The 20253-nt window shown below is 43.8% G+C and overlaps 7 protein-coding genes and 2 pseudogenes across 10 annotated transcripts; 5 read left to right on the forward strand and 4 right to left on the reverse strand.

Moving 5' to 3' along the window:
• Positions 1–13: 13 nt before the first annotated feature.
• On the reverse strand, positions 14–2804 carry LOC128304987 (putative RNA polymerase II subunit B1 CTD phosphatase RPAP2 homolog). Of its 4 annotated transcripts, XM_053042250.1 has the most exons (4): positions 1126–1255; positions 861–1025; positions 584–796; positions 14–491 (listed from the first exon to the last, which is right to left on the reverse strand). In XM_053042250.1, the coding sequence occupies exons 2-4, from the start codon at positions 962–964 to the stop codon at positions 74–76; spliced, it is 735 nt and encodes a 244-aa protein (XP_052898210.1). In that variant the 5' UTR covers positions 965–1025; positions 1126–1255; the 3' UTR covers positions 14–73. The 4 variants fall into 4 exon arrangements, with proteins under 4 accessions (XP_052898210.1, XP_052898208.1, XP_052898209.1 ...); XM_053042248.1 differs by lacking the exons at positions 14–491; positions 584–796 and adding an exon at positions 2622–2804 and having other exon boundaries at positions 904–1025; positions 1126–2548; XM_053042247.1 differs by lacking the exons at positions 14–491; positions 584–796 and adding an exon at positions 2622–2804 and having other exon boundaries at positions 998–1066; positions 1126–2548.
• A 137-nt stretch (positions 2805–2941) lies between these two features.
• Positions 2942–4708, forward strand: LOC128303797 (zinc finger protein 594-like). The gene is given in 3 exon segments (XM_053040859.1): positions 2942–2956; positions 3017–3045; positions 3047–4708. Coding segments are annotated over 3 exon segments (1221 nt in total). The 3' UTR covers positions 4224–4708.
• Positions 4709–5468: 760 nt separating this feature from the next.
• LOC128305757 (fatty acid hydroxylase domain-containing protein 2-like) lies at positions 5469–7130 on the forward strand (annotated as a pseudogene).
• Positions 7131–7794: 664 nt separating this feature from the next.
• LOC128305760 (fatty acid hydroxylase domain-containing protein 2-like) lies at positions 7795–9540 on the reverse strand (annotated as a pseudogene).
• Positions 9541–10977: 1437 nt separating this feature from the next.
• Positions 10978–12007, reverse strand: LOC128303858 (N-alpha-acetyltransferase 40). Its single transcript, XM_053040934.1, has one exon. It carries the CDS (start codon positions 11694–11696, stop codon positions 11064–11066), a length of 633 nt encoding a protein of 210 aa, XP_052896894.1. The 5' UTR covers positions 11697–12007; the 3' UTR covers positions 10978–11063.
• LOC128303857 (U3 small nucleolar RNA-associated protein 6 homolog) lies at positions 11880–13882 on the forward strand. The gene has a single exon (XM_053040933.1). The coding sequence runs from the start codon at positions 12038–12040 to the stop codon at positions 13823–13825; it is 1788 nt and encodes a 595-aa protein (XP_052896893.1). The 5' UTR covers positions 11880–12037; the 3' UTR covers positions 13826–13882.
• LOC128300167 (SWI/SNF-related matrix-associated actin-dependent regulator of chromatin subfamily A-like protein 1) lies at positions 13765–17508 on the reverse strand. The gene is made up of 6 exons (XM_053036139.1): positions 17430–17508; positions 15905–16252; positions 14811–15837; positions 14592–14742; positions 14393–14524; positions 13765–14327 (listed from the first exon to the last, which is right to left on the reverse strand). The coding sequence occupies exons 1-6, from the start codon at positions 17506–17508 to the stop codon at positions 13899–13901; spliced, it is 2166 nt and encodes a 721-aa protein (XP_052892099.1). The 3' UTR covers positions 13765–13898.
• A 382-nt stretch (positions 17509–17890) lies between these two features.
• LOC128303231 (peptidyl-tRNA hydrolase ICT1, mitochondrial) lies at positions 17891–18732 on the forward strand. Its single transcript, XM_053040112.1, has 3 exons — positions 17891–18110; positions 18180–18362; positions 18432–18732. Exons 1-3 carry the CDS (start codon positions 17940–17942, stop codon positions 18684–18686), a joined length of 609 nt encoding a protein of 202 aa, XP_052896072.1. The 5' UTR covers positions 17891–17939; the 3' UTR covers positions 18687–18732.
• A 110-nt stretch (positions 18733–18842) lies between these two features.
• On the forward strand, positions 18843–20212 carry LOC128303230 (18S rRNA aminocarboxypropyltransferase). The gene is made up of 4 exons (XM_053040111.1): positions 18843–18986; positions 19059–19392; positions 19460–19644; positions 19714–20212. The coding sequence occupies exons 2-4, from the start codon at positions 19064–19066 to the stop codon at positions 20082–20084; spliced, it is 885 nt and encodes a 294-aa protein (XP_052896071.1). The 5' UTR covers positions 18843–18986; positions 19059–19063; the 3' UTR covers positions 20085–20212.
• Positions 20213–20253: the final 41 nt, after the last annotated feature.

Here is a 20253-nt window from a genome sequence, read left to right on the forward strand (position 1 = left end):
ATTTTCATTGCGGTATCGCTTTTTCATTGCTTTTTTATAAAAATTTATCACAAATCCTTTCCAAAATTATACCTTAAATGTTTAGCTTCGAAAGCACACTGTTCAATTCTTTCTCCACACCTACCGCATCCTCAGCTTGTTCTGTCTGATCCATCGCACATTCATCTTGCTGTTGGGATTCTTTTTCTAGTATTTCTTTCTGCTCGCTTGTAGTATACGATCGTTCGACAATTTTCAACTCTCCAAGCAGTATGTCTACCGGTATCAATGGTTTCTTTACATCGGTTTCTTGGTGAAGGAGCTGCCTGCCTTTTAACAGCCTGAAATTCGGTATATCTTCCTGGTCGCGCAACCAAAGGGGACTCGTTAGCATCTGCTGCATGATGAAGTTAGACGCTTTGTAGCAATCACCGCTACAAAAATTCTTTCGTTCCGTAATATCGTACACCTTGTTCCTCGATACAGATATTGCGTACTTTTGCTTCGGTATGCTAAAAAGAATCAAAAGAGGGAATAGTTAGAGATGAGAGAAGTTACTTTGCTGAACAGAAATAGGAAGGATGAAAATCAAACTTGGACTTACTTCGTTAGTGCGTTGTCGCATAATGGATATCCACAGAGCTTTACAATAGCACGCTCCTCTGTAATATCCTGCATGTGGCATTGGTTGATATCCTTTAGCATTGTGAGCAATTCTTCCTCGGTGCGTCCCGGTTCTATCAAAGTTTCTACCGTACGCTGTGCCTTGGCATTGCATTCCTTTTTCTTACGTAGAGCATTTTGCAGCTGTTCTTTGCTTTGGTGAAACAAATATCGATGGTAATGAGTGAGATGATTGCATAAAGTTACAGCCTTACAACCTTAACTTCCTTGCTCGTTGGGGTAGTTTCGATCGGTTCACTTTTGTTGCCTGGCCTTTCGGAGTTTGATCATCTATGAAAACATTAAAATCTTCTTGCCACATCTTTGGAATTTTGTAAGTGACTCGCAATGGTTTGTGCTCTTTGACTTCTTTGTATTTGAACCTGCTTCGTAAACAAACATCCGATCAGAGTGACAGTTGACGCTTGTGACCGGTGAAAATATTGTTACAATCCAACGCATCACCATCGAATTCCAACTTACCAAAAAATGAAGATGATTTTAAATTGTTTTGCTATTCTTTTTAATTCATTCAAGTTGTTATCACTTTCCTCGATCGGCTTTTATGTCCTACCGAACTATTCTGCTGCTTATTGGAAACATTGTTTTCACCACTTTTGTGCCGCGCTACATGTCTTTTCAACAAACTAGATTGAGAGAAACGTTTTCCACAATCTGTACACCCAAACGGTTGCTCACCCGTGTGTGTCCGCTCGTGGATGGAAAGAGCATACTTCCGAGTGTACGATGCATCACATGTCTGGCAACGGTACGGTTTAGCCCCCACGTGCGAAAGTTCGTGTCGCTTGCGATCATTTGTGTAGTGAAAACTTTTAGGACACAGGCTACATGTGTACGGTTTTTCTCCCGTATGCAATCGCCGATGCAACCTTAGGTGCTGCATCGTTTTAAACCGAGCGCTACAATCATCACAGTGGTAAGGTTTTTCGTCCGACTGGCACAACCAAAAGTGTTCCATCATGTTTCGTTTGCGAGCGAATTTTTTCGCGCAGTACGAACACTCGAATGGTCGTTCGTCTCGATGACAAACTTGGTGTGATTTTAGTAGCGCTTCGGAATAGAATCGTTTGTCGCATGAATCACACTCAAACGGACGCTCCCCGGTATGGGAACGTTCGTGGATCGTTAGAGTTGCCAAGCTCCCGGTTCGAAAAGGACATGTGCTGCATGTGAAATTCCGATGATACACATTCGATCGAACCAACTGATGTACGCGCAAGTTTTTGGATGATGTGAACGCTCGACAGCATATAGTACACTTGAACGGTCGTCCGGGTGCTTGATTTTTGCGATTTTTCCGAATTTTTATCGCATGGAACTCTTTTGTGTGCTTTAATAGGGCTGCCTCATCGGTAAACTTCTCTGAACAGTGTGTCACACAGCAAAAGCGGTATGATTTTGAATCAACGATTGATGCTTCCGATGACTGTGATTGGAGTGTTAATGGAGATACAACGAGGTTTGCTTCGGCACTATTTTTCTCCATATCAACCTCCGTTTCTTCTTGGCCAGTAGGTATGCATTGATAACAAGCCTGACAGAGCACTTTGTTCGAAAAGCCACTCGAAGGGTAGCTCTGCTGAAACAGATAGGTTGGTTCTGTCTCATATATCCGCTTTTTACAATCGCCACAATCGGTACTCGTTAACTGAATCACCGTTGCGTCTTGTTCCGTGCATTCCAATGTTTCTGTAGTTGTAGTTGCTGTACATGATGCAACGGATTCCTCCAATGCCTCTTCGTATTTTACGTCCTCTCCAAGCTGAGTCAATGTGCGTAACGTTTTGTCAGACATCAGAAGCCGATCTCGGAAGATCGACACTATTTGAAGCTCAAGGTGGCATTGCTCACAGATGGTTTGTGGATAAGAATCATCTTCGGACAACTAAAATGGAAGCAAATTAAAACGTTTCTCGGTAAGAATGGCTTTGCGCACATGCTGGGCTCTGCTTGCAAACCTGAAGAGCGAACAAATCATTCAACAACTCTCCTACCGTCATGCCATTTATGAAGGAATGAAAAAGCATTGCACATTTATCGTTATCACACTGTTTCAAACATACTCTACACTGCATTTTTATTTCAAATGCAGCGACACTTGCACCGAAATTGTACAACAGAAAAATGGATTCCGCTGCGTTTCTTTTGTTTATTTTCTGCGCTAGTTTTGCCGTTGACAGTTTCCGTCATTTTGACGTTTCAGTTTCGCAGCAGTCAAAACATTACTTTACGGCACTTCTGGAAAAGTTGCTAGGATTTCCTTTTCAATGAAGAGCTCATGGATTTACGAGAGGTATTTTTGCACTTACTGCTTTCTTTAAGCTTATTTTCTCACGCGACACTCTACTTTCAGCTTTCGACAAACGATGCTACAAAAAACAAGCGAAAAGCAAGTGATGCAATCATCGCCGACTCTACAACACAACATAAACCAATCCCGTACGGTGGCAAGAGTTCAATCCGTTGATTCGGACGATCCACCACGCTGTACCGTCCAGTGCAAAGAGTGTGGAAAATGGTTCCTCGATAACTACTTCCTTCATCGGCACGAGTTAGTTCACACCAAGGAAAAACCTCACAAGTGTGTCAAATGTTCGAAAGCTTTCACACAGAAGACAAGTCTTGCGACACACATGCTAATCCATTTACGAGAGAAAAAGTTCCAGTGTAGCCTCTGTCCGATGAAGTTTGTACAGAAAAATAATCTTGCTACACATGTAAAGCTACGACATCCAGCGCTTGGCGATCCGGTATTACAAAACGGGTTTCTCTGCCAGAAGTGTCCTTCGGCCTTTAAATGTGCCGGTCGGTTACGAGTACACCGAGCGCGCATTCACGGTGAGATGGTAATGTTTGACCAGTGTTTAAAACCTACAACGGCAACGACCAACAGCAAATCGCAATCGTCCAGTGCTGACAATAAGGATGATAATAATACAACGTCTTCGAAAGAAGATTCTTCTGCTTCAAACACAGCACAACAAGTGGAACACGATGGAGAAATAGTACATAAAATTATTAAAAGTCGCCGAACCGAGCACATGAAAGGCAGAACGAAAGGGCGACCGTACGTGTGTGAAGTATGCAAGGCAGCATTTAAAAAACCACAATACCTCTCCCAGCACATGATTTCCCATACCGGTATTCGACCGCACCGGTGTAATGTCTGCAACAAGACGTTCTCCTCCAAACAGTCCTACAGCACGCACATGAAGTTGCATTCGAACACCGTTCGATTGTTCAACTGTGCTGAATGTGAGGAATCGTTTAATCGCTCTGCGGCGCTGAAAAGGCACCAGACAATGATACATAGCGCACTGCAGTATGTTTTTCGTTGTCCATATTGCGATATTCCCTTCCGGTGGCTACATAATGCCCGCTTTCACATTAAAACGTTTCACTTGAAGAAGGAATCAGAAATTGAGGAAACTTTACTTGAACCGATCAAAGAAGGCGTGGCAAACAAGCAATATCAACCAGCCAAACTCTACCGACCTGAGTACTGTTCGATGTACTTGAAAAACAACCTGACACTGCCAAATTCCGGAAAGTTGCGATGATTGTAACGCATGATACGGGTGCAGGATTCGTGCTCTATCAGGAAGGCATTGGACTTCGTTTTCAACCATGGGAAACATGAGAATAGCTGAATCAAGTGAAGATCTACTTGATGCACCGATGCATCCGTCGCAACAGCGCCAATATGCGAAACAAGTGCCTTAAACTTATTACTTCGCAGACCCACAGTGACTGATTATTGCGCCCATTTATCTAGGTGCTTCTAGACGATATGTTCCCTGCTTCAATTCGTAATCTTTTTTGGTAAATTTGTGCACCACACGATGGTGCTATCCACCAGCGAGTTTGACGTAGCATTTGCTTGTAATTTTATAACTATTTGTCTATGTTCAGAGGTTACTACAGCGGCGGATCAAATGGTAGGCGGAGTAGGCGGTCGCCTAGGGCCTTGCCATGTTGGGGGCCCAACAAATTTGTGCCGATTGTGCGATTTTTGGAAATTTAAAAGTAGAGTTAATTTATAGCAAAACATTTTTTTAAGAACGTAAAAAATTGATCAAATATATCTTCCATGGCTATATAAAACATTTGTTTCCATGTGATAAATTAAATGCAGAGAAGAATATCGACTTTGTGACTTTAAAGTATAAACGAAATTGCTCCAGGATTTCCAAATCTATAGTGTTGATAAAAGGAGCAATTTTGATCTAAAACCGCCGAAAGGTATGCAATGTTTAAACACTGACTTTCCATTCAATCCAGCTGTTTTCATATTTCTGTGAGAGCGATCGCCAGCGCAAGTGAGATGGATGAAATGGGAAGTCTCCCTGATCTCGCGCTCAAAATCGCCGGCGGCTGGATCGAAATTTCTATACAAAATCAGCTGTTTTCAGATTTCCTACACCAAGAGAGCATGTATTAGCGAGAGGTAACATGTATGCCCCCATATTTTGTCAAGTGGGCCATCACTACCCATACCATCAAAGTCATGAGCACCATCGGTTGTGTAAGTGAGATGAAGTGAGATGAGATGTTGATGGTATGCGTAGTGATGGCCTAGGCCATCTTGATTTCTACGCCATTGTGTAAATTTTCGCACCGACATTGGTTGTTTTTCGGCAAAAACGGGTGGCTCTGCGTACCAATAACTGCAATAAGTTCTTTTTGCTTCATTCCGCACTTGTACGCTACGCACGATAAGCGATCCTTGTAGCCAACGAAAAGGCGTATCGTTCACCGTGATCCAAGCTGGAAAAAGAAGGAGGATTACACGAAGCTAAAACGTCCTTCCGGACAACTCGGGCCTGCGGTATTGTGCCCACGTCCGCGGCGATCAGGGACAGTGGTGCCTTTTCTTTGCTGCATTACGTAAGAAACGATCTGCTGCAGCGAACCAACTGTCGAGACTTTTAGGTGATAACATCCCGCAAGCCGTATGTGAAAGTTCTGTTCCACAATCAATCAGCAACAAGCCAGTGTTTTTGCGTAGATACAAAACGCAACCCGGTAAAAATGAACCGATAGAATCGCACGATCTGCGGCGGGTGATGAAGACAATCTTGTGCAATCAAACGGTAATGGGTGTCCCGATATCGTTTGCTGGCTACTATGGAACAATCCGTGATTCGGTGCCGGACGTGGGTGTGATCTTGCGCGATCTTGTCGTGTGTGTGTCTTCTTTGCCGAGATTGGATTTTACTACGTGTATCGACTCTTGCACCTCAAGCCACTGTACAAACTGGTCCATAAAAAGCACCACGAATGGACGACACCGTTTGCTTGGACCGCTATGTACTGCCATCCGATCGGACACATCATCAGCAACATGATCCCGCCAATGATCGGCATATAGCTCATGAAGGCGCACATCTTCACCATTGCCATCTGGTTTCCGTTGGTAATCTTTAACACGATTCGGGATCATTGTGGCTACCATTTGCCGTTCTTTCCCAGCTCCTAGTACCACGATTATCATCACGCAAAGTATAAATCATCAAGCTAAACTGCTGTATGAGGGATATTCTTGCAGAGCTTTATATGAATGTTTGTTGTATATTTACAGATTTATTGATGCTTCGGAATGTTCGGGTATCTCGATTGGTTGCACGGGACGGACACAAAGTTCCGGAAGTCAAAGCAGCACCAGCGTCATCGTGCACTTTGGGGCATTAAATCGGCCCTAGAATTGTAAACGGATAGTTAATCCGAAGCCACCTGTTTGCCATCCAAAGCTTACGAGTGAGGGTGATAAGGAATACCTCGTACTAAAACATCCATCGCTCTTTCGTGTTTCTAGGAAACATAGAAACAATTCGGCATTTTACTTGGACCTTTTCTCTACTTATTTGCTAAACATTGATAAACTCAAATGCGAAACTGCCAACTATTGATTGCATTGGATGAAACGGTAAGCTTCCTTCAGCTCGCTTAAACTTTCCGTCGTGTTGATTTGACGTTTTGGTTTTATTCGGTAAGAGTTTATTCCTGCGTGCATCCCGGTTGCAAGAAGCTGTACTTCAATGAGCGGCTTCTAACAGAGCACGAGAAATATCACGGTGGAGAAGGAAGCTCGTTGCGATCGCCACCAAGTGTCAAATGAGGATGGAAAGAACGTTGCAGCAGGAGACAGGCAGGACGTTCCTACACACGCCATAGTCATCTGAATGCGCACGAGCTGCTAAATACCGGTACACTATCCTTTCACTGTCCGTGGGCCGACTGTGGGGCGGCTTTTGCACGCTCGTACGAATTGTAGCACACCGTCAGGAAAAGAAGGAAATTCGAAACGTTACGGCGTTGTTGAAAATGGTCCAATCGGGTTCGAATGCTAACGGTTGGGTAATACGATAAAAAAGCTTTATTTACACGATAAACGTTATTTCATTATGTTTACAACTAAATGTACAAAATCCAAATCGACGAACCAACTGAATAAAAAGCGAATTTATGTTTATAAACACTGTACAAATATGTATACATTTCTAAAGATTATGTAGCGTTTTTGTATTATTATTTAAATAATTTCTAGTTGAAGTGACGAATTTCCGTAAAATAAACAAGATGTTATGTGACTTCTGTGAAGAAAGAAATGCATTTTGCAATTTTCACTCACGTCGCTTCGTTGCTCCGCGATTATCCAAACGCCATCCAGGAGCGCCGCATCCATCACCATTGTTTTCATTTTCAAACTCTCCCGTACGAAATCCCATACAAAGCAGCTGTTTTCAGATTTCTGACACCAAGAGAGCATGTATTAGCAGGAGGTACAATGTTTATCCCTTCAGCGTGCATATTTTGTTGCTTGGGCCATCACTACGCACACTATCAAACACATCTCACCTCATCTCACTTACACAACCGATGGTGCTCATCAGTTTGGTAGTGTGCGTAGTGATGGCCCACTTGACAAAATATGGGGGCATACATGTTACCTCTCGCTAATACATGCTCTCTTGGTGTAGGAAATCTGAAAACAGCTGATTTTGTATAGAAATTTCGATCCAGCCGCCGGCGATTTTGAGCGAGAGATGAGGGAGACTTCCCATTTCATCCATCTCACTTGCGCTGGCGATCGCTCTCACAGAAATATGAAAACAGCTGGTTTGTATATTTTGCATATCTAAAATTTATTCGATTCATTCATTATCTTTTTTATGTTATGATAAAACTAACGATTCCTTTTTAAATTTTAAATCCATTGAATTTGACTCGAAACTATGTACAATAAGAAAAGAAGCAGAAGAGGAACGTCATGCTCCATACAAAATGTATGAAATACCCGGGTATGCTGGTTGAAAACTTACGCGGTAACGTTTAAAATAAATGAAAATTAAATACTTACTGCTTGTTTAAAATTGCAATGTATACACCAAAAAATCGGAAATGAGTTTATTATCCATGTTTAGCAAATGAGTAGAGAAAAGGTCCAAGTAAAATGCCGAATTGTTTCTATGTTTCATGTTATTGAATACATGAGTTTGTAATTAAATAGAACAGCTAGAAAGACGAAACAACGATGAATGTTTTGGAACGAGGTATTCCTTACCACCCTCACTCGTAAGCTTTGGATGGCAAACAGGTGGCTTCGGATTAACTATCCGTTTACAATTCTAGGGCCGATTTAATGCCCCAAAGTGTACGATGACGCTGGTGCTGCTTTGACTTCCGGAACTGTGTGTCCGTCCCGTGCAACCAATCGAGATACCCGAACATTCCGAAGCATCAATAAATCTGTAAACATACAACAAACATTAATATAAAGCTGTGCAAAAATATCCCTCATACAGCAGTTTAGCTTGATGATTCATACTTCGCGTGATGATAATCGTGGTCCTCGGGGCTGGGAAAGAACGGCAAATGGTAGCCACAATGATTCCGAATCGTGTTAAAGATTACCAAAGGAAACCAGATGGCAGTGGTGAAGATGTGCGCCTTCATGAGCTGTATGCCGATCATTGGCGGCCGATTTAATGCCCCAAAGTGCACGATGACGCTGGTGCTGCTTTGACTTCCGGAACTTTGTGTCCGTCCCGTGCAACCAATCGAGATACCCGAACATTCCGAAGCATCAATAAATCTGTAAACATACAACAAACATTCATATATAGCTGTGCAAAAATATCCCTCATACAGCAGTTTGGCTTGATGATTCATACTTTGCGTGATAATAATCGTGGTACTAGGAGCTGGGAAAGAACGGCAAATGGTAGCCACAATGATCCCGAATCGTGTTAAAGATTACCAACGGAAACCAGATGGCAATGGTGAAGATGTGCGCCTTCATGAGCTGTATGCCGATCATTGACGGGATCATGTTGCTGATGATGTGTCCGATCGGATGGCAGTACATAGCGGTCCAAGCAAACGGTGTCGTCCATTCGTGGTGCTTTTTATGGACCAGTTTGTACAGTGGCTTGAGGTGCAAGAGTCGATACACGTAGTAAAATCCAATCTCGGCAAAGAAGACACACACACGACAAGATCGCGCAAGATCACACCCACGTCCGGCACCGAATCACGGATTGTTCCATAGTAGCCAGCAAACGATATCGGGACACCCATTACCGTTTGATTGCACAAGATTGTCTTCATCACCCGCCGCAGATCGTGCGATTCTATCGGTTCATTTTTACCGGGTTGCGTTTTGTATCTACGCAAAAACACTGGCTTGTTGCTGATTGATTGTGGAACAGAACTTTCACATACGGCTTGCGGGATGTTATCACCTAAAAGTCTCGACAGTTGGTTCGCTGCAGCAGATCGTTTCTTACGTAATGCAGCAAAGAAAAGGCACCACTGTCCCTGATCGCCGCGGACGTGGGCACAATACCGCAGGCCCGAGTTGTCCGGAAGGACGTTTTAGCTTCGTGTAATCCTCCTTCTTTTTCCAGCTTGGATCACGGTGAACGATACGCCTTTTCGTTGGCTACAAGGATCGCTTATCGTGCGTAGCGTACAAGTGCGGAATGAAGCAAAAATCACTTATTGCAGTTATTGGTACGCAGAGCCACCCGTTTTTGCCGAAAAACAACCATTGTCGGTGCGAAAATTTACACAATGGCGTAGAAATCAAGATGGCCTAGGCCATCACTACGCATACCATCAACATCTCATCTCACTTCATCTCACTTACACAACCGATGGTGCTCATGACTTTGATGGTATGGGTAGTGATGGCCCACTTGACAAAATATGGGGGCAAACATGTTACCTCCTGCTAATACATGCTCTCTTGGTATCGGAAATCTGAAAACAGCTGGTTTTGTATAGAAATTTCGATCCAGCCGCCGGCGATTTTGAGCGCGAGATGAGGGAGACTTCCCATTTCATCCATCTCACTTGCGCTGGCGATCGCTCTCACGGGTTTGATAGTGTGCAATGCAACAGTGATGGTCAAATTTATTCCACGCTGCAGTATCGGAAATTTGAAAACAATTGTGTGCGCGGCAACGGTATAATGGTTTTCACAGTTGACCAGCTGATTTTGTCACTTGACAAATTTGTCAGCATTTTGTCAACTCTCGTGGCCTAATGGATCGAAGAATGCTACAAAACATGGTCAATTGTTGCAAAAAAGTTCAGTAAGTAAAAGCTCACCACAGAAATCAACCGTTTTTTTTGTTCATGGTCTTAAACATCAACATGAAAAGAAAAAGGATTCTAGGAAATTTATCTGATTGTTACCGAAGAAGTCAACCGATTGGCAACTGTACCTTGGGCGAAAAATCGTAGAAGGCGTTGGACTACTCAGGATTCGTAAATGTACGTAAATCGTAGAAAATGTGATCCAAGTAGTGGCGTTATGGTTCTCCTTAGCGCATACAAGCGTTTATATATAGAGACTAGCTTAACGGCCCGGTTACAGGGCTACGCAACGAGACTTTGCTGGTGTTGTTAAATCATGTTTGAATTACACCTCCCTAACACCGATAATGCCGTAGCAAAATTATAGGCCCCCTTTAAAAATTCCGCCCTGGGCCTCCAAGGGGATTGATCCTCCACTGGGTTACTACCATTTTTTTTTGTTAGAACGGCCACTTACCCGTCTAGTACTAGCTACGTGTTTAATAATACTAGTACAGGAATACAAGTTTTATTGGCTCACAACACCACTAAAGAGTGGATGATTTTTTATCGTCAACAATGTAAACCCCACATGATCGTGATCTTTCCTACTTATATTTAATGTTTAGTTTTAAAAATAAAACAAAAATGATGAAGATGGGCCTTTTCGCTTTGTCTCATTTCAAGGACCTCCATGCCCCCCCCCCCCCCCCCCCCCCCCCCCTTCGTCGATTTCTAAATTAGATGGCCTCCAAGGGGATGCAGTGCAGTCTTGTATTCTTGCGTTTTTTGTTCATGAGTTACACCATTATGTTATTTCAATGCATTGGTTTGCTCATTATTTCGTATGCCGCATTTTCCTCCTTGTCCGGGGACATTTCATCCACTTCGTAGCCTAACCTTCGATAAAACCGCATGCCATCCTGATTATTTTTCAGTACCGTTAGTACAACACGCTCCATGGAAAAGCGCTGTGCCATCTGTTCCAACGCCTTCATCATGAAAGCGCCCAGCCCTTTGCGCTGGAAATCAGCTTCCACCTGCAGCTCGTAGCAGTATAGCACGCTACGGCCGTAGTCCAGATCGAAGCGAAACATCGTGTATGCTGCCGGTTTCTTGGTGGTCACATCCGTCGCTATTAGATACCGTGCCCATGGTTTGTTCAGATCCGCTTGCTTAATCTTCGGCTGCCAGCCTAAACTGCACGTCCGGTACTGTGGGCCAACGTTGCGTTCGGCCAGCTTGAACGCCCACTTGAGAAGTCTTGGATCCATATCCGCTTTTCGTTTACACTGCAGCTTTAGCTGCAACTCCGAGCCATCGATCTGAGTGCATTTGAAGCTAAAAAACTCGGGAAATTCCGACAGTGGGTTTGTTTGTTGGTTTGCCACCTGGAGGCTCCTTTGATGCGAGGTCGCCTGGTTTCTCGTCACCGTTTCCGAGACCGACATAGTAACTCAACAGAACGAGTGCTGATCGTCTTCAATTAAAACTGTAAAATGATGCTGGAGATTTTGAACGATACTTTTCACAAAACCAGTCAAAACGCGCGAATTCTAGCATCGCCGTTTGGTTGTGAACTTGACAGGAAACAGCTTACAAACGAGAAACGTCATGGCGCACTGAACTGACAATTCACCACGCGCTACAAAAACAGTCAACCCAATTCACAAATAAGCACGTTTTTTATCGAACTGTTCGGTGGAGTTTTGTACTTTTTGTGTGTTTTTTTAGTCGATCATTTGTAAAACTTTATCCAAACCCCTACAATCTCTTTTCATCTATCTTCGCAATGAGTGAATTGATTGAGCTACGTCGCGAGCAGGCAATTCGCGAGTACGAGTGCATGAAGCACCTGAAGCTGTTCACCGACGAGGAGATACAGAATATCAAAAACAAACGACACTATCACGAATACAAGATCGAACGCCGGACAAAAAAACTGGCCGACTTCGTCAACTACATCGCGTACGAGTGCAATATGTTTCAACTGCTGCTGCAGCGACGCCGAAAGTTGCACATCCACGCAGAATGGGTTAGTCTGGAGAAAAGCATTCATAATCGTGTCCGGGTGCTGTACAAACGAGCGATGGCTCGGTTTGCTTCCGAGTATCGTGTGTGGACCCACTTCCTACAGTACTGCCAGATGCGTCGTTTCTTCAACGAAGGATCGCGTGTTCTCGATCAGATGCTCGGTTACCATGGTGACAAACCGAAAGCGTGGCTGTGCGCAATCGATTGGGAATATCAGCACGCCAAAAATATGGCCCGCGTCAAGCATTTTACGCTTCGCGGTCTCCAACGTCATCCAGAATGCCGCGAACTGTGTATACATTTTATCGCTATACAGTTGGCCGAAGGTGAGAAACTCATCGTAAAATTAACGGAAGATGGAAAATCGACGGAAGATAATCGGGAACTGAGCAGAACGCTTAAAATGGTCCGTGTGGTGTACAAAAACTTTGAGCACAAAGATATAACATTCTTTGCGGAGTTGTTAAAAGAGTTGAAAAAGTACACCAGTCCCTTGTCGAACGAACTGTCGAAGGAAGCGGTTACGGAAATGCGCGAAATTCTTGCCGATAAGGAGGAGATGTGGAACTTGCTAGCGAATCTAGTGCTAGAAGGTAACATGTCAGTAACAGAAGAAGGAACTAAAGCTGCAGATCTACTTGAGAAATGTCTCGAGATATACCGGGAAGCACTACAACGTTTGCCAACGAAGAAAATGCACAGTCTTTGCATTGATACGATGCTCGAGCTCAATTCCATCGAAGAATCGGCGGCAGAACAAAGGGAAAAACGGAAAGCGCTTGCTAATGCGTTCAAACAAGCGCTTGCCGCCGATCTAATGGAAGAGAAAAAATTGCTCCAGTATCTGAAGTTGCTGCTGCACAATAACAATCCCAAGGAGGACCTCGTCATGAGCGTTTTTAACAAGGGTTTTGAACAGTATCCGGCATGTGTGGATATTTGGGCATCGTATATGCGCTACCTGATCGTCCACAAAGACGTCGAGGTGGACGAGCTGGAGAATGTTTTCTGTAAAGCCATCAACAGTCTGCCGGATAAGATCAGCCGATTACCACTCTGGAAGATGGTCTTCCAGTATTACAACAATCGACCAGATCTACCGGGTAAGGTAGAGCATCTGTTCCGGCGTGCCATTGATCAGGAGCCGGAAATTTCCAACTACTATCAGCCCATATTTTTGGAGTACATTATGCAGACGAACAATGGTACAAACAACATGTCAAAGGTGCGATGTGAATATCACCGATTGGTGAAGAATTACACCACCACGTTGGAATTGCACCGTAAGATGATAAGCTTGGAAGCAATGCAGACACCGCCGGACGCCGCCGAGTGGCGCAAAGGCCTCGAGAATGCAGCTCAGTTCTACGGCAAGAAAGAACCAACCGTTTGGCTGGAGTACATTCGGTTCGAGCGTGACCATGGTAAACCACAACTTATGCAATCACTGTACGAACGGGCCAAGGCCGTTCTGGATGAGGTTTCGTTTGGGACTTTCATGACGGAGTATGAACTTATTCGCAATCCGTACCTTATTTGTTACTGAGTCAATAAAGCAAATGTACCCGGTTTGTTTCAGTAACAAAAACCATTGTTCATAATTCGCTGCTTTAGCTCGCTCACAGCTCCAAACCGGCCAAATCATCATCGTCGTCGTCCGGATTGAGAAAACTTGTCAGGCACGTGTTTTCGTTGGGCATTACGCAGCTGTCCGTCTTCTTTATGTCGCCAATTTGTGGCGGTTTCGGTGGTGCTGGGATTGAACGTTGGATGAAGCCATCGAGTGTTCCTTTTCTCGAGTTTCCGGCGGTTGGTGAGATTGAATTGTTAAGGTATGGTTCTATATTGCCCGCATCGCTGGGCGCTTGCACACTGGAAGCGTCGGAGAAATCTTCATTACAAAGTCCAACCCGACTGAGCGTTTCCTGCTTGCGCTGTAACATCGTCCAGATGATGTCGTCGGCCGTTTTCTTTGCCAACAGATAGCGTACGGTAACATTATCCGATTGCCCGATACGATGCGCACGACTTTCCGCTTGAGCCAATGTCTACAGAGAAATTGGAAGTATTGCTTTATTCAAAGGAAACGGGAAACGTTTTGACTTGCACTTACACTTGGGTTCCAATCTAGCTCGGCAAATAATACCAACTGGGCTGCGGTTAGTGTAATGCCTGCATTACATGCTTTCAGTGAAAGGACCGCCGCATGACAGGATTGTTTAGTTTGGAACTTTTCCACCAACGTCTAGAATCGTGTGAGAATGGTTGTAATTATCTGTATTCAGGTTGTATATTTTCCGTCTTTTACTTACTGCACGTATATCTGATCGGGTGGAACCATCGATTCGAATAAAGTCCACCTTCTGCTTCGTTAAACACTTCCCGATGGCATCGAGCATGACGCGATGGTGAGCAAACACGATAAATTTCTTTTTCTCCTTTAGCACCTGCTTCAGATACGCACTGGCGAGTAAGGAAAATTACATGTGAAGGTCTACAAAAAGCAATTGGCCACAATTTTACAAACTTACCACACTGCAGGTGCTTTGGCTTCCGCTGTTACACTATAATATTTGATGAGCGCCTCTTCCCTTTGGCGTCCCTTGCTCGCCGTGTAATCGCTCGCATATGAATTCATATTGTCCTCCACCTCTTCGTTCGTCCACAGGTACGACGGATCAAGCACGACAGTTTCGCGATTCTTCTCCGTAAGTTCCGACATGACCTCATCTTTCGTACGTCGAATCATGAACTTACGACCCAGCAGAAGATTTAGCTCGGCTAGATTCGACTGTCCGGAAGCGTCCCAACCGAAATTGCTTTGTTTTCCCGCACAGTACCGCGTGCTGTACTCCTTGAAGCTACAAAACCGACCATCAAGCATTTGGAGCTGGGTAAACAGTTCAACTGGTCGGGAAAGAGCAGGCGTTCCCGAAAGCAACACCACCCGGCGTGCCTTCTTTGCCAGGGCCAGCGCAACGGTTGTACATTTTGCTTTGAAATTTTTCAACGTGTGTGATTCGTCGAAGATTAGCATGCCAAAGCCATGGTCGAGCAGCTTCTCGCCGCACCGTTCCATCATGGAGTAGCTCGAAATGAGTACGCGACATTCGTTTATGTATTCCTGGCCACTGTTGAGCGCCGCTATACAATGGACCGGAATATGAGGAAGCAGCTGGCGGATCTTGTGCGCCCAGCTGTCGCGCGTTGTGGCGGTAGTACATACAAGTAAAGGCCAATCCTGCTGGTAGAAATCGGCCACCGCAATGGCTTGGTAAGTTTTTCCCAGACCCATTTCATCGGCAATCAGTACACGGCCTCCCTTATCGATGGCAAAAACAACGCCTTCCTTCTGGAACTCCAGTAAACTTTCGACGAGCGAAGGTTCGATTGCATTTAAACAAACGCGTTTTGGTTTCGGCTTTGGTCCACTAACAAATTCTTGCAAAACAAACTTTGGAATGGGCCCGAGTGCGACATGCGGATGGAGAGCGGTGATCCGTTCCTGTAGCATTGAGTAATCGTTAAGCTCAAATGTCCACTTTCGTGAGGAAGATTCTGAAACAACAAGAGAGAAATTTTATAATTATACCCATTTGCTATTTAAGAATTTATACTCTCTTACCATAACTTTTGGAAGGAATTTGTTTGAACACTTCAATCATTTGTTCGTTGTAACCATTTGACTCGGCAACAAATCTACTTTCCGATACGATGGAACAAGCGCAGGTAACCGAACGTACAAAAATCGGCGCAACCTTGGCGGGACCGATTTTCTGAATTGGTTTCGTGTACGGGTGCGCCATTGAACCATGTTTCGCATGAAACGATGTGCTCGATTTACCGAACGAAGATTGGTTTCCAGCATAAAACGTACTAATGGTGAGTGAAGTCCTATTAACTCCGGTAGCCGGCACCGCTTGAACGCTGCATCCATCTCCACTAAAACTGCTGTTGGTTTTGGGCCTGCTCTGGGGAGTTGTCGTATACGACCAACGACAACGACATGTGTGATGGGTGCTCTAGGATTTGTCGTATACGACAAACTGTCAAAGCATGAAGGACGTCAAACCTAGAAGAACGTCATACATACAAACACAACAAAAAACGCGCGCGTTCGATTGTTCCTATGCGTACAATTTGTGAGTCGATTTGTTTCCATCATAGTTGTGCAAAAAGAATGATGCATCGTCCGGAAAGCGGAGAATTCAGCGTCCTGTTCGAGCACCTGTTGAGGCAGCCGAATTAGAGTCGAAGGAGGATGTTTTATCATATAATATACACTTTCTAACATTTAGAAAACTGTATGTTTCTCAATACCTTATACCATAATAAAAGTATTAAGACTCACATATTATTACCAGTGTTGTATTTTTTCCTAACCTTACAATTATAATAACTCATATCGTTATGGTTTAAAAAACGCTGTTTTACTGCGTTCGATATATGTTTTTCCTAGAGGTTCTCTTTTTCGGATCTAACAAGCAAGAGCACAACCACCAGATTAGCAGCACCAGAACCAACCCGGCTGAAAACGTCGACCTAAATTCCGGTAGAAAAAGTGGCGGCAGTAGAGAAGGGGACTGGACAGGCTGAAAGAGACATATTCGACCCAACAACCAATTCGAATAAAAAAAACCTAAAAAGAAACATTGAAATTTAATTACCATTCGATTTGCTGTAGCACGGATCCGTTGGGCACCACAATTTCTTTCGCTTCTGAACCAAACTGATGAACATTTCAACATTGATGTGTTGCATTTCTGAAAAAAAAACGATTAAATACATTATGAATACATTATTTTTATGATGAAGAATACGTACCGTTCGACCGATCCAAAAAAGGTTGCAGAATTATGAATATTCAAAACTGTTGGTTTTTTGTTGTTGTTGACGATTTAACGGATTTGTTTTGATTTTTTCCCCCCCAAAACGCTTGTCAGATGTTTTTGACACCCAAGATGCACATATGCTAGCTATGCGAACGACAAGTTTCACGAGGTTTATAGAAAAAACAAAATGATTTGTATGACGACAGATGTTTTACCAAGTTTTACGGGATTTCTCAGAGCACCTCCATAGAACGCCATACGTTTGTATTTGTCGTTGGTCGTATACGACAAATCCCAGAGCAGGCCCTTTCTGGCCTGCAATACACTTTTTACGAGCGTTTAAGCGTTCTATTGCCAATCGACGCTTTTCAGCTATTTCTTCTGATGTGCAGGACATTTGGGTGCATAATTAGTAGACAAAACTCGGAGAGAAAAGAATGATACGATTAACAAAAAAGCAAGCACTGCACAACGTAAACAAATTCTGCGATTGCCGCGCAATTTGAAGCTTTCAAATACTTTCGCTGCATGGGCTCGTAAGAACGAAGTTTTTATTGAGAATGATTCCAACCGTATGAAATTCGGTTCAGATATTAATGTGTTTAAAGTAACGAAAAACCGTAAAAATTTACCGTATAAAAGCTATTTTATTAAAATTGTGCATATTTTAATGCAACGAAAATAAATGGACAGGTTTTGCTGCAGGGTCCATCTGTCAAAATCAGGGGACGTTTCGCGCTACCCGGTATGCAGAGAAAAATCATAATAATCAACAAATACATAATAATCAGTGTCCATTTCCACTCGCTCCGAAAAATAGTCTTCGTCATGAATAAACTTGTTTCCACTGTTCTTCGAACTGTTCCTTTATGTCGTACTTTACCCAGTGCTCAATCGTTTCACATTCTTGGCAAACGGTACAGCTACAAAAGCGATCTTGCCCTGGAAACGATCTATCCCAACAGCAGCCTTCGATTGTACACACCACCACCGCCAGGAGTATGCATTTCTAGCAAAGATGAGCAAAGATTGAATTGCATAACTATAGAATCATGTATATATTTCTAGTCTAAGCCTGACGGAACATTTAATGGATACATCCCCCTGGACAAGTTGAACATCTCGTATAGTCGCAGCAGTGGTCCCGGTGGTCAAAATGTGAACACAGTCAGCACGAAAGTGGATCTACGATTTCACCTGGAAACAGCAACCTGGTTGTCGGAGAATGCTCGCAATCGCTTAGCTCAGTTGGTAATTAAGCATCCATATCCAACAATTCTGCTGCAGAATGTTATCCTTTAAATCGTTTCTGTTCCACAGCAAAAAGGACGAATCACCAAAGATGGATATCTCGTAATCAAAAGCGAGCTGACCCGTTCCCAGCAAATGAATACTGCAGATGCGTTGGAAAAGCTACGCGCCTTCATACGACAAGCAGAACAGCCAGTCACGACTGAACCATCGGCAGAAACAGTCGAAAGACTACGCCGAAGGCACGAGAAAGCCGCCCGAGAACGATTGGCCATGAAGCGACAACGTTCCGATACGAAGGCTCAGCGTCAAGCGCCTTTGTAATGAATTGTTTATGGAAGGAGTGTAGTTAAAAAATCATATTGGAACCTACTTTTTGTTTAGTTCTTTTCGTCTGATGACAATAATTTGTGATTACGGCCCGTGAAACCTGAGCAGTAGCCAATCGTAATAGAACAGCATAGTGAGCTGACAGATTTCTCCACATGCTCGTGGAGCAAAGCGATCCAATGTTTACGCCGTGAACAACTCGCTGACAGTGCGTGTGCAAGAACGTGTTTTGCAAGGACGACAGAACCGAATCGGGAGCTTCGGAGCTTCTTTGTTGTTTCGATCGTGTATAGGGTAAGCATACGATAATTCTCACTCCTTTTATGATAGGATGCGACTTAAATCAGGTTATCACCCCCTTTTCAGCCATAATGTATAAATCCCGTGGAGGTGGAGGAAGTCGAAAGAAGAACAACTTTCGTAAGAAGCGTCCTGATCGAGAGAGTCGCCCTTTGGCTGAAAAATTGTCCGATCTTGCCGTAAATAGTGATTCCTCTTCCGATGCCGAAGAGGAAGGCCATGGATCGGGTTCCGGCCACAGTTCGAGTGACGAAACAACACACAAAAGCAAGTTCGACATCGGAAAACCACCCAAGTTTCCCGTTAGCATGTGGGATTTGAAGCACTGCGATCCTAAAAAGTGCTCCGGCCGCAAACTAGCCCGGCATGGATTGATCAAAAACTTACGCCTTGGACAAAAGTGTGTTATGTTTTTTTAGCTGTCAATTGGAAGTCTGCGAAAAAGTAACTCAATTTCATTGTTCCAGATTTCCCGGCCTTGTGTTGACACCGGTCGGCGTTAATTGCGTAAGTCCACAGGACAGGGAAATCATAAAATCTTTAGGCATTGCGGTGGTTGACTGTTCATGGGCCAGATTGGATGAGACTCCGTTCAACAAGATACGTTCCCCTAATCCGCGATTGCTTCCGTTCCTGGTAGCTGCTAATCCGAGTATGTATCTTCCCTGTTGAGCAATACGGATGCAGCTTCATATTTTAATTATCTTTCATATTATGACAGTTAACTATGGAAAGCCGTGTAAACTATCCTGCGTAGAAGCGATTGCCGCATCGATGTACATTACCGGTTACAAGCAGGAAGCGCTTTGGTATTTGAACAAATTTTCCTGGGGTCATTCGTTTGTGGAGCTTAACCAGGAACTACTCGATGCATACGCAAGATGTGCAAACAGTAAGGAGATTTTGGAGGTGCAACAACAATATTTGGAACATTCAAAAGATGAACTGCAAGCAGATCGAAGTTTTCCCAGCACCGAATCGGAGGAGGAAGATGGTGATGAGACAGAGGAAGAAAGTAATGAAGCGGGCGATGTAAAATGTATATCGGACACCGGAATAGAAAGTGAAACTGCGAAAGAAATAAAAACATGAAAACCACGTTGTTTGAAGCATAGAATACTTTCTCATCGTACTTTAGATTCCATTCCGTTACCATGGAATTCCGATCCATCGATAGTTCTTGGCAGCTTGGAAACGGAAGAACAGAACGACCTTTTTAGCTAACCTCTCCAGCTGTCAACCTTATCGTAAACCGGCTTTG

Source organism: Anopheles moucheti, chromosome 3 (genome assembly GCF_943734755.1).
Source record: "Anopheles moucheti chromosome 3, idAnoMoucSN_F20_07, whole genome shotgun sequence".
Taxonomy (NCBI): domain Eukaryota; kingdom Metazoa; phylum Arthropoda; class Insecta; order Diptera; family Culicidae; genus Anopheles; species Anopheles moucheti.

Bases quoted from the DNA above. Each gene is read 5' to 3' on its own strand.
- LOC128303230 (XM_053040111.1), top strand. From the start codon at position 19,064: ATGTATAAATCCCGTGGAGGTGGAGGAAGTCGAAAGAAGAACAACTTT. The intron at 19,393-19,459 runs GTGTGTTATGTT...TCATTGTTCCAG, and splicing joins AACTTACGCCTTGGACAAAA to ATTTCCCGGCCTTGTGTTGA. The intron at 19,645-19,713 runs GTATGTATCTTC...ATATTATGACAG, and splicing joins CCTGGTAGCTGCTAATCCGA to TTAACTATGGAAAGCCGTGT.
- LOC128304987 (XM_053042248.1), bottom strand. From the start codon at position 2,738: ATGCAGTGTAGAGTATGTTTGAAACAGTGTGATAACGATAAATGTGCA. The intron at 2,549-2,621 runs GTTTGCAAGCAG...CTTCCATTTTAG, and splicing joins ATGATTTGTTCGCTCTTCAG to TTGTCCGAAGATGATTCTTA.
- LOC128303231 (XM_053040112.1), top strand. From the start codon at position 17,940: ATGAATAAACTTGTTTCCACTGTTCTTCGAACTGTTCCTTTATGTCGT. The intron at 18,111-18,179 runs GTATGCATTTCT...ATATATTTCTAG, and splicing joins ACACACCACCACCGCCAGGA to TCTAAGCCTGACGGAACATT. The intron at 18,363-18,431 runs GTAATTAAGCAT...TCTGTTCCACAG, and splicing joins GCAATCGCTTAGCTCAGTTG to CAAAAAGGACGAATCACCAA.
- LOC128303857 (XM_053040933.1), top strand. From the start codon at position 12,038: ATGAGTGAATTGATTGAGCTACGTCGCGAGCAGGCAATTCGCGAGTAC.
- LOC128300167 (XM_053036139.1), bottom strand. From the start codon at position 17,508: ATGTCCTGCACATCAGAAGAAATAGCTGAAAAGCGTCGATTGGCAATA. The intron at 14,743-14,810 runs GTAAGTTTGTAA...CTTACTCGCCAG, and splicing joins GCCAAAGCACCTGCAGTGTG to TGCGTATCTGAAGCAGGTGC. The intron at 14,328-14,392 runs GTAAGTGCAAGT...ATTTCTCTGTAG, and splicing joins AGCTAGATTGGAACCCAAGT to ACATTGGCTCAAGCGGAAAG.
- LOC128303858 (XM_053040934.1), bottom strand. From the start codon at position 11,696: ATGTCGGTCTCGGAAACGGTGACGAGAAACCAGGCGACCTCGCATCAA.